At 44.1% G+C, this 17615-nt stretch overlaps 1 protein-coding gene across 1 annotated transcript in view; it reads right to left on the bottom strand.

Annotated features, from left to right (window-relative positions):
• The window catches only part of DNAJC1 (DnaJ heat shock protein family (Hsp40) member C1), a 109099-nt gene that overhangs the window by 89152 nt on the left and 2332 nt on the right, over positions 1–17615 (bottom strand). The window contains exon 2 of the mRNA XM_079947848.1: positions 16758–16849. Coding sequence (XP_079803974.1) covers positions 16758–16849 — 92 coding nt within the window. The remainder of the gene's footprint in view (positions 1–16757; positions 16850–17615) is intronic.

The following is a 17615-nucleotide window of genomic DNA, read 5'->3' as shown; positions in this document are numbered from 1 at the left end:
ATGGGCGCGCAACCCCAGAGTCTGTCAAGACTGGCCCGTACGGGCAGGGGTACCTTTACCTTTACCTTAGGTATTTTGAAATGGTGATCATATTTTAACTCTTGAGCGGCCTTGCAAGGACTTGTCCTTAAAGGTGGCTTGAATTTATTTATTTTAAATACATATATGTGTTTTAGTTATGCAGTCCTATACATATTTATTCATGCATGTGTCACACAAGGATCATCTCAATCATTGCCTCCTCTCTCACATATAAGGAACAATTCCTTTTTAGTCTATCAAGACATTTTAAATCATTGAACAAATCAATGGATGACATGTTGTGGTTGTCAAAGTTTTCCAGTGGGGGGAAATTTAGAAAGGAGTAAAACAGCCCATTGAACACTGTTTCATCTATTACTTGCAGGGTTGTTTTGTGCCAGGGCTGAAGCCGCCAAAAAAACCAGAGAGGATAATTCAGATGAAATTCCCAGGCGTCAAAAAAGGTTGTTTATGTATGCCACTACTGTGGCCCGTGTTTTGTTAGCCCAAAATTGGAAAACGAGTGACATCCCAACCAAAGAAGAACGGCAATTTAAGTTGACAGACTATGCGCAGCTTTACAAACTTAACTTATAGAATAAGAGAACAAAAAAGAACATACATTTGGAGAAGATTGGAAAATGGTTACTGAATATATGGAAAATAACTGTCTACAGCTGGAAACACTGGCAGCATTAAGATAAATTCAACAGTGTAAATATGTTTCGATGGACATAATAATGGAATACTGAATGGTAGTTTTTGTAAAATATGCAGGGACTTATGATATGTAAAATGAACCATGGAAAGAGAAGAAGGGAAGTCATTGATATCTTAAGGATGTAAAAAGGAGTATTTCAAATTGTAAAACAGAAAATTTAATAAAAATTGTATACACCCCCCCCCCCGGCATCAACCTTAAGTGGCCTCAGAGAAAAAGTATGGAACCCAGAAAACATCCATGGAAAAACCTGTGTTTTTTGCTGTCAGGGCACAGGGGTTGTTGCATTCAAGGCCAGCATCAGCAGTTAGCTTTGCTGGCACCTACTACTGAGCAGGACTCCCCACCGCCTGATCATGAGAGCCTTGTTGCCATTACTGCTTGCTTAGCAGCTCTCTCCTTCTGTCCTTAAGGGATAGCACAATGAATGGTGGGAACCAGGCAAAGGGCACTCACTTGCCCTTTCCCCTTAGATTTCAGTGGGAATTGGACCCAGAAAGAGGGAGAGAGATAAGATGATGGCGGATGGAGAGCGGAGGGAGGCGTCCATTGAAGGCATCTGACACAAGGGCCCCCCCAAAATCTGGAGCTGGCAGCCGCTGGGATCACTAAGAAACATACATGCCATATAAAGACACACAGAATGCATTTCCATTACTAAGAGGAATTAATTACCGCTGCTAATTAGCTGCTTAGATTAGCACAGTTATTTCCATCAATGGAAGAGGGAAATAATTCTGTCCGTGCACGTATAAACACATCTATAGAAAGCTTTCCAGTGGTGGTCACGAAAAAGATCCATTACATTCACCCATTACAGCAAACACAAAAAACAGTTTTGTTATGTCTTGAGGTCTAACAAGATCTATTGTGGCATAAGGTTTCATGGAATAGCTCACTCTATTGGATACATGAAGTTTTGTCCTCAGTTGGAAAGGGTGGGTGGGGGTGGGTGTACAAGCACACACATAGGGGTGCAGATAAAACAACAATAACAACTGGACCAAAAATTGTCTTGTGAACAACATGAACCATATGCAACCAGCAATTATTCTACTATTGACTTTTAATCATGTCTGTATTCTTATTGTTATACTGGGATTAGTGCAGAGTTGAAAATGTATGAGCTGTTCAAAATCTTTTCCAGCAAAGTGCCTTAGGAATACGTAAGAAAGACAATAAGCATGCATATATATATATAGTAAGTGAATATATCTGTAAGTGAAGAAAATTGGGCCTTGCTCATGGTACCCATTTAGTTACATATGTATATTCATTTGCACACAAATACAAACATACATATTTTAAACACACTGTACTAATGTACAAAATAAACATAATTACAGCAGCTCTTGCACGTAATGGAATGCTTTTTGTTCCACTGTTAATTGACTAAAAGGATTTGCAAATGCTGAATGGAAAACCTTTGGCATCAATATTTAATAAAGAACTGTAATAAGATGCTAATCATTTTATAAGATTAAGTAGCTAGATGGTGATAAGATGATTTAGGGCACAACTGCTGGTGCCTGGTGTGCTTTAATTAAATCCTGAACCAACGTTAAACCAAAGTTATGGACCAGGTTTAACCCAAAGGGGAAAACAGCATATAACTCTGGCTTGACCCTTTTTTCTTTATTCACGGTACCACGTGGACAAAAAGGGGGAAGGTTGAAGGACAGTCCTGGATTAACCAATTATGCTAAACAGTCTGTATGTGGCATTAGATCCCGGCACAGAAGAGAATGTTGCTGTGTACACACTTCAGCATTTGAAGCGCTGTGGTTTGGGGTTTTCAAAAAGCACTTCTTGTAGACATTGCTTTGCAAGTGTCCATACACGAACACTCTGCAGACAGCATGAGCAGGTGTTAAATCATTGCCACCTGTACACATGAAGGACATGTCCTCTGTGACCAGCATGCATTAGTTTCTTTGCTCCTTCCCCTTTCAATAGCCACCACACTCCTTCTTTGTCCCCATGCGTTTACTGATATACCTTAAGTCCAGTAGCACAGGCTGCTAAGGCTCACTTTGTAGGGCAGACCAACTTTTCATACCAAGTGGCCCGCAAGGGCACTTTGACACGGACCCCTCAGGGTGCGCACACTGCCTTGTTGTGCAGGGGCTGGGGAGTAAGATCAAAATGTGACGCCCCACCCCCCAGCCCTCACACTGCCTTCCCAAAGCCGCCTAAGTGAGGCCCTGGGCTTTGGGAAGCAGGTGGAAGGCTCTGGCATGGTCCTAGAGCCCTCCTAGCTCCTTCCCCAAGCTAGGAAAGTGCTAACTAGGCTTTGGGAAGAGGCTTTAGACTGTGGAACCCTGTCAGAGCCCACACACCTCCTCCCCAAACCCCAGCACACTTACCCAGCTTTGGGAAGGCACCACGAGGGCATCAAATGTTGCCAAGGCCCACCAAAAAAGGCCTTGAGGGCTGTATGTGGCCCTCAGGCCGCACGTTGGACATACAGGTCCTGCTTTGTGGCTTTCCGGGGCATCTGATAGGCTACCATGACAAGAGGATGCTGGACAAGAGGATGACAAGAGGATGCTGGACATAAGAGCAACTATGTCAGCCACTCTGGTGCCCTTGATGAGAAGGTGGAACAGTAAATGACATTTGAGTAAATTCAGACATCTTGCCTATGGAAGAAAGCTGGACCCTTCTGGGTGAGCAGCAGTGATGAGTAAAACAGCGTAAAGAATATTGGTTACGAGCAGGCTTTGAAATAATACCATCGCCCTCCAGTCAATGCTTACCATAGTCCTATTCATCTAGCTTTTTTGGAATTCAGGTTCTACTTTGAACTGGGGTCACTACTTCTGAACGCATCTTAGAATTGCTAGGCGCAAACTATGGAAAATGTTTTAGAGTTGTTTAATGTTACCACAGATGCCTGTGAAGGAAGATTTATTAATTGAGTAAAATGTTGTTGCACTCAGGTTCCTTTGCGGGATTCCCGTGGGCATCTGGTTGGCCACTGTGAGAACATGATGCTGAACTAGACAGCCTTTGGCCCAATTCAACAGGGCTCTTCTTGAATTCTTAAGAAGGACCAACGTATGTCCTGTGAAAGTGGGGAGAGCAACAAGGAGGACCCTGTTCTGTGGGAGAATCTGCAGTTTTATGACAACAGACCCATTGGGAGACACTCCCTCCAAACTGTTCTTGTCTCAGGGGAGCACCATGGCTAATTTGCTGCTCAGTTGACTAAAAAGATGCTTACATCAAAGACAGATTGAAGTATTGTCTTATGATAGCAGCACATTGTAAGTTTATCTGCATGTACAGTTGTTATGGAGAGTATATTACAGTGCACCTGGGCCTACTTTCATGTAGTTGGCAAGTAGGGGAGAAATTGGGTGGGTGAGAGGGTGGAAGAGAGAGAGAAGACGGGTAGGGGAGAAAGACCAAGACCAAGAAAGAGAGAAGCGGGAGCCAACTTGCAGCTCTGGCTTTGGCTTCATTCAACTCTGGCCACAGGCAGCATTCAACACATTAGCCCCCTGACAAAATACATCACGACAGTAAAAATGTCCATCTTCTCTGCCTTATAAGCTAGAGTAAGAGAGAGAAAACGCATTTTCCCAGAAGAGGGCAGATCCATATCATACATCCAAAAAAAGCATGACTTTCTCCAGAGAATCCTGGGAACTGTAGTTCTGTGAGGTTTCTGGGAATTGTAGTTCTGTGAGGGTAAACTATAGTTCCCAGTATTCGGGGGGACGGGGAGTTATGTGCTTTAAATGTACATGTACATGCAACTAGAGCCTTCGCAGTTCTGAGTGCTGCCTGGCATTTGTCTCTGCAACTCTCGGGCCACTATATTGGACAGCAGGTCTGACCTCAATGATGACGCGGCACCCTTCCCTTCCCTTCCTCCTGCCTGCCGCAGCATTCAGCTTGCACAATGGGGACTCACGCAGAGGAGCTAATTAAGCTCCAGGAAAAGGGTGAGGAAACCACTTGTCTGTTTTTCTCTCTTTCTCAGCAAGAGGGAGAAGCTGCAGCCCCAGATCTTTTGTGAAAGCCCCCCATGTTCTCTCTTTAAAATAATAATAATAATAATAATAATAATAATAATAATAATAATAATAATAATAATTTCTGCTTGCAGGGTTGCAGGGCATCTGGGCACATTGCTAAGCATGGTGTTTGGGAGGCTCCACCCACCCACCACCTCTGTTTGCCCAGAGGCATTTGTAAATTAGCATATGCAAATTTGTGTCATGGTTCTGTGCCCAAGTATACAGCAGCGCCCCAAAGGGAGAGGGAGAGGGTGACAGGAGAGGCAGGAGGGGGCAAGAAGGATGGGATTCAAGTCAGCTTTTCCACCAAGACTTCAGCAGGAATTGTTCCCAGTTTTAAATTGACAAGACTTTGCCGTTGGACTCGACATCACTTTGAGCCCCGTGCAAACTGCCCTCTTTGCAGACTGGGTTGTTGCATGCACCACAGCACAAATAACCCAACCTTAAAAGATTAAAGGAAGTGGGGCCGACAGCACCACGGCTCTTAGGACCAGCCCTACCATGATGCAGAGTTAGGCAGCTGCCTCAGACGGTAGATGCCCTGGGGGAGTGGCATCAAGGTGTTAAAGCAGGTGGCCCTCCAGATGTCGTTGGGCCCTGACTCCCATCAGCCACAGCCAGCACAGCCAATGGTCAGGAGGGATGCTGCAGTTCAGCAACATCTGGAGGGTGAGAGCTTGCCCACCCCTATGCTAGAGGACAGAAGTGTGTGTGTGTGTGTGTGTGTTAGCTGGCCTGCTCTGTGCTGCCCTGAGCTAGTCTGCTGCTCTTGGTTGTGGTGAAGGACACTGCCCCATTGCCAGAGGTGAAATGAGATCCACCCGCCTGTCTCTAGTTGGCTTCTGCACATGGACTGAAATGGGGTGCCCTCTTGTGCTTGTCAGGGACGCAGGTGGCGCTGTGGGTTAAAGCCGCAGCGCCTAGGGCTTGCCGATCGAAAGGTCGGCGGTTCGAATCCCTGCGGCGGGGTGCGCTCCCGCTGCTCGGTCCCAGCGCCTGCCAACCTAGCAGTTCGAAAGCACCTCCGGGTGCAAGTAGATAAATAGGGACCGCTTACCAGCGGGAAGGTAAACGGCGTTTCCGTGTGCGGCTCTGGCTCTGGCCAGAGCAGCGATGTCACGCTGGCCACGTGAGCCGGAAGTGTCTCTGGACAGCGCTGGCCCCTGGCCTCTTAAGTGAGATGGGCGCACAACCCCAGAGTCTGTCAAGACTGGCCCGTACGGGCAGGGGTACCTTTACCTTTACCTTACTTGTGCTTGTCAGGTTGGCCCTAGCTCTCTTCTCCATTCAGGAACCTCACAGCAAGACTACATGGCTTCTGATCATGGCTGGCCTCTGAATATTGCCTTTGGAACAGAACTGGGACTAGAAATGCAATAGAGCTGCACTTTGCATGGATCTCTGGAGAAGTCAATACATCTTTGAATAAGTGTTGCTAGAAATCGCAGGTGGGCAGAATACTGTTGCGCTCACCACCAGTTTTCAGCCTTCCCACTTGCATCTTGTCCGCCACGAGGATCCTGGTTCTTTTGGGTCTTGAAGTGTGCCTTCCATCAACGATGGACTGCCTGCGCCTGCACTTTCTGACACTGGTTATCCCTGGGGCAGAGGGGATGTTCAATCTCTCCCTCCAATTGCACAGGTGAAGGAGCTGCTACAGTTTTATATTTTTATCCACTTTTTACTTGTAAACCACTTAGAAGCCATTTTGGCAAGTAAGCGGTATGTGCATCATCATCATCATCATCATCATCATCATCATCCAGGTGAGCCAGGGTCCCTCCTGGTCCTCTGCTGCAGATGGGCCTTTTGTTGCTTCACCAGAGATGCTGGAGGTTCCCAAAGTAGCACTGGAGACAGGGGGCCCCCATAAGATCTTCAGACTTTGTGTCACTGGGGTCTTCATTAGAGGTTGAGATACCCAGGGTGAAGGGCAGGTAGTAAATTAAAAAGAAATAACGAAGGAGATCATCCCACATTCTCTTTGAGTAGCCAGCCATGTGAACACTGTAGAACCCATAAGATCAAGTCTGCCACATGAACAATGAGGAACCAGCATAGACCACCAGGAGTATCCTGCTGTCACTGGAAGCTGCAAGAGTGTTTCCGCAGTTTATACCGCCTAGATGCCATCAGGAATATTCTATCTCCTAATCCTGAGAGAATTTTGAGTTGGAGATGAGTAATAAGAAATGCCCAGGGCAGCTCCATGGCCCCTTTACTGTCATCTCCAGGGGTCTGTCTGGGTGTGTGCATGAATCAAAGTTAAGATTATGGAGCAATGGAGGATCTAACCTGGTGCCGTCTAGATGTTTTGAACTGCAGCTGACATTAGTCCAAGCTACCATAGACAATGGCCAGGAATGATAGGAGATGTAGTCCAACATCATATAGAAGGCCACAGGTGGTGGGAGACTGGTCTAAGGAATTCAAGTGTTCAGTGGAACTAAATAGACTTAAATCAAATAGCCTGACTCTCATGTAATTTATAGATTACTGACAGTAACCTCAGACCTAGCCACATTGCCTGTAAGTAAGTCACATTGATTTCAATGGGATTTTCAATTAGTGTGTTTAAGATCTAAGTGCCCATGTCTTAAAAGCATTCGTTAATGTCCAGTATGACCTGAGTATACATTTTACCTACAAGGACAGCATAAAATCATTATGGATAATTTAGCAATGTGTGATAGTATCGGGGCATTAATTTTAAATAGCTATTTGTAATACTGTGCTTGCAACATGCCTTGCTTGAGGCAATATGCTCCTATGCACTGCAAAATTATTAATTCTCATTAAACTGTAATGTTCCTCCTTGAAGTAGAGCTAATGATCTCTTCTTCTCCTAAATTAACGTTTAGCTGCTCACAATAAGTCCAGTTAATGCTCCTATATTGTTGAGACAAATAAAATTAATCTTTCTATATATATCAATAGAATTTATTCTACTTAACTAGTGCATAAACACTTAAGAATGTCTGAAAGGTATAAAGATCCAAGATTAAAGATCCAAGCATGTGTTACTAAACACTGCAATCCCAACCACATTCTGTTGAAACAAGAGCCTTAGCAAATGACCCCATTTGCATGCGGTCACTGTGCTTTTAGGTGCTTCATGTTTGTGCTGCCACATGTGGAGCCAGTTGTATGAATGCTGATGCCATGTTCAGAAGCAAGCCAGAACTAGAAATTTGGGGAGAAGGATGAAGCATGTATAGAGCCATATGGCAGCCTCAACACAATTCACTTCAAATATACTTAATTCTCCTCCAGGGTTAAGCCTTGGGGTAGCAGGGAGAAGGAAACATCAATTTCACAGCAGAAGCATGGCACTGATTGGCCAGCACCAGTGATGTCGCTAGGACACCTTCTCCAAAACCTCAAAAAAGTTTTGTACTTAAAAAAACCAAAACCCACTTTGTTAATAAAGTAGAAAAGCTATCATTGGTTTATTACGCAGCTTAGGTCCAAGCTATCTGAAAGACTGTATTCCCTCATCCGAACCTGAGTTTTGAGATCTCTGGGGGAGGCCCTTCTCTCAGTCCCACCACCCTCACAGGCACGTATTGTAAGGACCTTCTCAGTGGCTGCTCCTAGACTTCGGAACTCCCTCCCTAAAGAAGCTAGATTGGCTCTCTCTTTACTGTCTTTCTTGTTCTATAGGCCTTTGGAAATTGAATAGGATGGTGCCATGATGTTCCTATTGTAATTATTGGTATGGTTTTAATAGATTTTATATGTGTATATATTTTTAATTCTGTCAATGTCTAATTGTACTTTAATGCCTGATGTTTCTCTGTAAGTTGCCTTGAATCCCGTCAGGGGAAACATCACGGAATAAATAAATATAGAATAATAATAATAATTAATTGCCTTCTAAACCACCATCTCCATATAAATTTACATTTACATATAAAATAATTTAAAACAGTTAAAAGCAACAAATATGTTTAAAACAAAACAAAAACTCTAACAAGTGGAGACTTGTGGTAAAGACACATTTATTCAGTTGGGAAAGCCTGTTGGAACAAAAATGTATTGGTTATTTCTGAAAAGTACAGATAGTGAATGCCTGCTGCATTTTAAATATATATATTATTTATATATTTCAAAAGAATTTATAACATTTTCCAGTTTACAATCACTTGGCTTTAGACTACCCCCACCTCCATGGTTTCCCTAATTTACCAAATAATGCTGCACATTATGGTTATTCTATGCCTTATCTTCTCCACAATATTTTCAAATTTAAATTTTACTGCTGTTTTTACTCTGAGGCTACTTGCAATTTTTTTTTTTAATAATCTACAAACATTTTCCAATTCTCCTTAAATTTTGCCTCAGCTTGATTTCTAATTTTACTTGTTAAACTTGCCAATTTGGCATATTCCATTGATTTCAACTGCCAATCCTCTGGATGCCTGTTGTACCTTGACAGGAATGTGATTCCACAGAGCAGAGGCAGTCACAGGCTTCTGAGATTTTTGGAACTTGCAAGAGAAACTCTCCCACAAACCAGAGTGTTCTGGTCCTGGGCTGTATAGGGATTTATAGGCTAGTACTGACTTGACCCTAAAGGACGCAGGTGGCGCTGTGGGTTAAAGCCTCAGCGCCTAGGGCTTGCCGATCGAAAGGTCGGCGGTTCGAATCCCTGCGGCGGGGTGCGCTCCCGCTGCTCGGTCCCAGCGCCTGCCAACCTAGCAGTTCGAAAGCACCTCCGGGTGCAAGTAGATAAATAGGGACCGCTTACCGGCGGGAAGGTAAACGGCGTTTCCGTGTGCGGCTCTGGCTCGCCAGAGCAGCGATGTCATGCTGGCCACGTGACCCGGAAGTGTCTCCGGACAGCGCTGGCCCCTGGCCTCTTAAGTGAGATGGGCGCACAACCCCAGAGTCTGTCAAGACTGGCCCGTACGGGCAGGGGTACCTTTACCTTTACCTTTACTGACTTGACCTGGTTGCAGATTTGCAGCCAGTGCAAATCCTGCAAGCAGAGGATTAAATGCTAGTGGTAGTTTGCCCCCACAAGCAGACTAGCCTCCGTTCTCTGCACTAGCAATTCCCAGCAACTCGTAACAGTACTCAGAATTCTTAGAGGGAAAGAACGTGCTTTGAGTGTGCTCTAAAGGTATATAGTGTGTACACAGTTTAGATGATTCCAGTAGCAAACACAACACTTCATCTTGTTTGCGGTGATAGTTGCATGTGTTTAGCCAGCCACAAAGCAAATGTGCACAGGAAACTCCTTGCCAAACAGTTCAGTGAGGCACAGGGTAGAGAAAGAGGAAAGGGCAGAGGGGGAAAAGTCACGATCAGCTGCATTGTCCACTACATAGCTGTGCTCTAAGGCAGGGAAAATGTGACAAGTTTATTCTCTTCAAAGCAGATGTAAAAAGCAAGAGGAGTTAGGCATAAAACCAGCCTCTAGAAACAAGTCCATTTGGGGTTCATAAAGAAGGTTACCATGTTGTAGGGGTTACAACTGAGCTTCAAAAGTGCTCACCAAATCTATTTAGGTATTAAATGCAAAGATCATACCACAGGATACTGTTATTCTGCTTTCTAGCTGTGAAAGCTATTTACAAAAGATTCTCAAAATAAAACTACACTCAAATCTAGCACAGGAACAGAAATTACAGTATCCATATATGCCCTTGTCCTTTCCAAGTGTCATATCAGTCAGCAGCTCCCCCTGATGTCCTCCAAGGATGGAGCTGGACAGCTGGATTTCTCTCGGCCCATGATGGAGACCAGTCTTCCTTTGCTGGCTGTTGCCACCAAGCTCCCACTAAGGTCCTCAGAGGCTGAACAGCTGGATCTCACTCAGCCCATAGTTGCCTGGTGCCATAAATGTGCGTATGGTTCAACTAGGAGAATGAAGACTTGCTAATCCATGAAGCAGCCTATTGGCTCCCTTTTAAAATGAACGAATAGTTTTAGGACACAGGTAGGCTACATCCTATAAAGGCTTGCTCCTTCAGCCTGTGAATTACAGTCAACTACTTGCTGTCCTGGGACGCGGGTGGCGCTGTGGGTTAAACCACAGAGCCTAGGACTTGCCGATCAGAAGGTCGGCGGTTCGAATCCCCATGATGGGATGAGCTCCCGTTGCTCGGTCCCTGCTCCTGCCAACCTAGCAGCTCGAAAGCACGTCAAAGTGCAAGTAGATAAATAGGTATCGCTCCGGCGGGAAGGTAAACAGCGTTTCCGTGCGCTGCTCTGGTTTGCCAGAAGCGGCTTAGTCATGTTTGGCCACATGACCCGGAAGCTGTATGCAGGCTCCCTCGGCCAATAAAGCAAGATGAGCGCCGCAACCCCAGAGTCGGCCACGACTGGACCTAATGGTCAGGGGTCCCTTTACCTTTTACTTGCTGTCCTCATGGTCCATACATTTTAGGAGGAAGAGGGAGAGCGATAGGAAGGCTTAAACTGCCCCACAGTTCATAAAGTTTGATTAATTCAAATGCAATATCAAACTATGATTTTGCCCAAAGTATGGTTCGCAAACGAGATTTCAACCACGTCTTAAATCCTGGCCTGATGGCAAATCATTATTTGTTGGAGGATGAGGTTGGTTCAGATGTTACAATGCATCATGGTTAGAACTGCATTACATCTGAAGACACATCCCACTCTAGTCCTACTCTGGCAGAGTCTGCATGAGGTTCTCAAATTTCCTCTGATGTGGACATGGCTTCAGTAGCTTTTAGAGTCATTTGTTTAATCCCCAGGAGGGGATGAAACACAAGCATAAAACACGACAAGTCTCCCTTCTCTGTGACTAACACAGCCTTTTCAAAACATGCAAGGTAGGCTTAAGGATTCAGCAAGAATGGGCAACTTTGTGATGTGGCATGATTCCTGTGATTCCTTCAGCAGCCAAACTTGGTAGCTGCTTGGAAATTACTAAGGCTATAAGTATTTCATTTCCTGACATGCTCTAGCAATAGGTAAAATTGCTTCGGCAGCTCTCAGCACCAAGGGGTTTTCAAACAAGCAAGACCAGCTGTGACATCAATTTGTCTCCAGTGGAAATAAACAAGTCTGCGGAGATAAACACACTGATTTAAATACCGAGTGAAAGTTGACAGCTAATTCTCACTCTCAGAAGATCAGGAGACAATGAAAGGAATACAAAAGAATTTATTTGGAGGCATAAAAGTTTAAATTATCTCTTTTTCCCCCACAAACACACACATACACAGACGCACACTGCAAAATGTACTTGCGCGTCTTACGTTTCCATGCAATCATGAAACCGGAGAGTGCCAATTGACAAGCCTGTCCAATAAAAATGGGCAGTTCAATTCGCGGCCCAATTAAGCCAAAGAACTTGGATTTCGGCCAATGTAGCCCCATTGACTTGGATCAGACTGTAAATCAGACAACATACATCTGAAATATTTATGGCCTGAAAGTCCAATAAATTTAAAGACAACAGGAAAAAAATGAATAAATCTGTGGAAACTGTGGTGTAATGACAAATACTGCACAGGCAGAGAAACAGGCTATTGACATAAATGATTTCCAGATTATTCACTCGGCTCCATTATCAATGAGATCAAGCGGGACAGGGGTTTGGCAAGCCGAACTGCTGCTCCACCTCCATTCAAGAGCATTCATATATAAACAGTGCCCAATAAACATTCAGTAGAATTTGCAAGAGTGAAGACCTCTTCATAAGCAATTCTGCATGGGCAGGAGAAAGCATGCAGAATAAATGTGAGTGGCTTTATATATTCTGCCAGCAGTTTTCCAGAACGTTCATCATTACACATGCTGATGCTTGTCATATTCTTTTAGTACATTTTATAACCCACTTTTCCCTCCTCATGGAACCTCTGTGGTATCTAGAGACGGAGGAAGAAATCCAATTCCATTTACATTTAAAGGCAAACCTACCTATTGGGCACTTTCCAATATGATACAAAATACAAAACTGAAATGCAGCCATTCTTTGTGATTTCCACCTCTCCTAATTTTACAGTGCAGTTCTCCAGCCAAGCAATGTGTACAAAAATTACATATACTAGGGCTAAGTATGGCTAAAAATACATATATTTGTGGAAATTACAAGAATGCACCATAATAGATTAAATTACTTTGCAAAAAAATGTGTGTATTAGGAGAAATTCACACTAAAATGCTGATGAATTTTCATGAAGACTTTTTTTTTAAAAAAATTGCAAACTGTTGTGGGAAACTGTGGAACGGAATTTAAGGATGGAAAAATGAGAATCTGAGAGAAATGGAAATGGGCAGGTTTCCCTATCCCTACGGGTCTGCAACTTGTATGACATATGATTTTAAGCAATGGTGCTTTTATTCATATAATCGTGGAGTACAATGGTACCTCTGGATACGAATGGGATCCGTTCTGGAGCCCCGTTCACATCCAGAAGCAAACGTAACTAGCGACGGCACTTCTGCGCACGCACACATCGCTTTTCGCCGCTTCTGTGCATGACATCATTTTGAGTGTCTGCGCATGCACAAGCAGCGAAACCCGGAAGTAACGGAGTTGTGCCATGGAGCACAACTCGAACGCGCTCAACCTGAAGCGCATTCAACCCGAGGTATGACTGTAAATGTAAATAGCACCAGGAATTAATGCACACAGAATCCAATCCTATGCATGATCATTCATAAGTAGGTTCCAGACTCTCCCAATATGTCAGCCATAGTTTTGGTTCCAACCCCGTTGGACTCAGTGGAACTTGCTTGTGAGCAAATACATACGAATGCCAGTTATATAAAACCTAATGATGTGTCTGTATTACACACTGTCACATAATAATGTACAAGCTCAACACTATGTATGAATGTTTCCAAATTTGCTCTAGAAGAAAATGGGTGAAACCAAAAGCATAAGATACTGTTAGAGGTTTGGAGGGGGCAGATTCCCCTAAATTCCTGGGTGCCAGACTCCCCATAATTATTAGAATCAATAAAAGTTAGAATTAATCAAGGTTTGATTAAACTGTGCCAAACACGGAACTTCCTGGATTCAGCTTATGCTAAGAAGAGAGAGGCCTGTCTGAGTGTAAGTCATGAAGGAACAAAGCAAAGTAATGGCTCATCAAGGAAACTATCAGAAGACAGGATTGCCAAGCAAGGGGGAGTGGGGTGCTAGTGGGAAGAAGCAAAGGCCACGTTTAGGGTTTCAACTTTGAATGATGCAGGCTGGGGGGGGGGGTCCTTGGAGTCATTTGGGGAAGAACTCCATGTGAGATGGGGATGACAGGTGAAACTAAGAGTCGCAGAGAATAGTTTTTTGCTTCCCTTAAGGGCGAAGCCAGATCCTCATAGGATGTGTGAATGTTCTGCCATCCCTCCATCTAGGTGCAGGTTGTATATGTGTGTAAATAAAGCCATATATTATAAAGACACCACAGTCTCTGCTGTGCCTAATTTCTGAAGGAAACACAAACCCTGGGTAAGCACCTGGAACCCCAAGAATTTCACACTGCTTGGCTGTGGTCCTATATACACTTTCCTGGGAGAAACTAACCCCACTGACCTCACTGGGCCTTACTTCTGAGTAGTTACATATAGGTTGCAGTCCCATGCATACTTAAGTAAGACATACTGGGAGTAAACTTCATTGAACATGGTGGGAGTTACTTCTGAAGAATTATAGGACTACAGTGTAAAAACTCAGCTTTCAAAACCTCCCATCCCTCGGTTTTTGTAGTGACTAATGAGCTTTGAGCCTTCGGCAGCTCTGAAAGAAGCAAACAAATATTCAGCATTTGCAATAGAAGACACACAGGTCTGTTATTAAGAGAATAATTTTTGGACCAGTATTACTCAGTGGATAAGAAATTATTCTCTAGGGAATGATTCCACTGGTGTGTAAAAAAAGCAGCATAGAAGAGTTAAAGCACATTGCTACATAGAAATCACACTAGACTTCTGTGTGAAACCAGACAGGCAGCAGACACACTTCTCTCACTCAGAGCCACTTCCTGGAGACAGCCATCTTGCCTATAATGTAACTGGCATTATCCACAAAAGCAACAGTATGGCTTCTGTCAGTCATTCATTCCCCAGAGGATCGTGCCATGTTCTACAATGTTCCAAAAAAAGATAATTTCATGCAGAATAAATTTTAAAAGTAAAACACACACATACATACACACCCAAATTCTCAACCCAAACCCTTCTGAAGCTGTTTTAGAGGTAATTGAAGACAGATTTCTGCTATGCAAATACTCTTTTGATGCAAAACAATGACCATAATCTGTTAGAGAGAAGGGAAAAGGTTGTCACAGCAACATCCAGTGTCTTTTTGTGGGGGTGAGAGAAGAGCCCAGTTCTGTGACAGAATGTCATTCACAGGACTTGGGTTTTTTTGGCCACTGCATGTAAATTTGAATAGGAGGATATGCATTTATGTGTTTCTTTCCAAATGCTACATGGAAAGAGACCCTGCAAAATATTTCTTTTGGGGGGGGCAGAACCTCAGTTTGCTATGTGTTTCTTTTTTAAAAAAATATTGGGGGGGCAGCAGCCTGTCCCTGCCCCCCCCTTGGCCACGCCCATGCCTGCTGTCAGACAAGGGGCTGGGAAAGATTTTCCCACCACCACTGGGCAGTGTGGCAGGGTTTCTCTCCCTGGCATAGCAGAGACTCCATAAGGGCTTCTCGGGGGGGGAGTCTTTATGGAGTCTTCCCGCTCATTGTGGGGGCGGCAGAGGGATATTTCATCTCAGGTAGCGAAAAACCTCAGGTCGCCCCTGCTAACATCAATTTGTACATTCACCGCACCAGGATTGATATCTGAAGTTGACAAATATACCGCAAGGGTAGCAGAATTTCATAATTCCTTTGGTTATTTTCTGTGTCCTAAATAATATTTACTTCCTCTCTTTCAGTAGAACAAACCTCAGATCCACCCTCACATTACATGAGCAGGGCCCTTCTTAGAGCACATAGCTTGTACAGTGGTACCTCAGGTTACATACGCTTCAGGTTACAGACTCTGCTAACCCAGAAATAGTACCTCGGGTTAAGAACTTTACCTCAGGATGAGAACAGAAATCGCTTGGTGGCAGTGGGAGGCCCCATTAGCTAAAGTGGTACCTCAGGTTAAGAACAGTTTCAGGTTAAGAACGGACCTCTGGAACGAATTAAGTACTCAACCCGAGGTACCACTGTATGCAAGAAGTCCCAGGTTCAGTCCCCAGCATCTCTACATTGGTTCAGAAGAGACACTTGTCTAAAATCTGGCAGGACAGCCACTGCCAGTCAGCGTACTGTATACAATACTGAGCTAGGCAGGACCAATGGTCTGACTTGCCATAAGGCAGCATCTTATATTCCATAACACAACAGCAAATTGCAGATATCTCTGCCATAAAGGAGCCCTGGAAGAATCCATTTGTACTACGGAAGGGAAAGTAACATACTCTCTGCATGTCTCAAATGGACTGCAGAAGCTGCAGCTGTCCCAATAAATCTCACATTATGATCTGCCTATTTCATAAACGATGGCCATGTCCTCATCTCATCTAAATGAAGAGGTCAGAAACCCCTTTTTATTCAACTGTAAAACATTAACCTAAAGGGGAATGCATTTCACGGGCATAAGAGTTAATTATCCTGCACAGTCTGGAGAGCAAGCTGCAGTTCATATTAGTGTAACGGATCCATGTAAATCAACACACAGTTCACGTAAGAAACACCCCAAAATACATTAAATAATCATTCACATTGCCATAGCCTTTTGCCTGAACTGCTTGGCATGGGATCAGGCCAAAGAGATTGGAGGAACAGACAGATGAACAACACAGAGCGGAACAGATGCACTACATTGATAAAAAAAATGATGCCCAATTAACAGACACCACCTCTGAGAGTCTCAGCTCTCCGCACCTCACACAGAGAGGACTTCTGCATGGGAGACTCCAGCTTAGGGCTTCCCTTCATATGATGCCTCTCCAAAATCTAAGCCAGAGCATCTTTTAGAAGCACTGTAAAACTTACCTGTATGGGTTGCCTTTGGGGAAACAGGTTAAGCTGGCAGAGAAGTAGGGATTTCAATGCATTTGAAGTGTTATCTGGGATGGGCCAGAAACCTGTTAAAATTTATTTATTTCTTGCTTCCCTATGACTGACCTTTTTTTAAAAAAAAAAAAAAAGCTGCAGTCCAGTGCATAGTAAGAGCAAGCCCCATGCAACTCAGTTGAATATATTTGACTAAACAGGTATAAGGAGACTGTTCATAGGGAAGCTGCAGAAAGAATGTAACTGGTCAAGGGAGCAGTGGAATCATAGAATTGTGGGGTTGGGAGGGAACCTGATGATCATCTAGTCAAAGCCCCCGCAATGCAGGAAAATGCAGCTGTCCCAGATGGGGATCGAATCCACAACCTTACTTGTATGGGTTGCCTTTGGGGAAACAGGTTAATGCACTACGCTCCAACCAACTGAGCTGACTCAAAAAGATTGAAAACCTCCAGTATAGTCCGCTCTCTAAGGGTGAATCCTCTGCAGCCAAAATAGCAATTCCCACCCACATGAGAGGCATACCAGCAGGCTTTGGGGGATCCTCAAGGTTTGCAGGAGTACCAAAATATTTTGGGGGTGACTCTAAGGCAGGAATGTCCAAAGTCCGTTTCGGGGGTCTAACTGACCAGTTGGTTTAATCCGGCCCCTGTGGCAGTTTATTTCCTGGGTTAAAATCATAAAAAAGCTCAACAACTTCAATCCTTCAAAGGTCAACAACGTTGGTTGGCCCTCACGGCCCTTCACTTCATCAAATCTGGCCTTCTTTGAAGAAAGTTTGGACACCACTGCTCTAAGGCAATGGTGTGGGGAGAACCCAAGGCAGAACAATGAAGG

The sequence above is a fragment of the Podarcis cretensis genome (assembly GCF_951804945.1).
Source record: "Podarcis cretensis genome assembly, chromosome: 12".
NCBI classification, from domain to species: domain Eukaryota; kingdom Metazoa; phylum Chordata; class Lepidosauria; order Squamata; family Lacertidae; genus Podarcis; species Podarcis cretensis.
The sequence above is the reverse complement of the archived record's forward strand: the minus strand, read 5'-3'. Positions and strand labels throughout refer to the sequence as shown.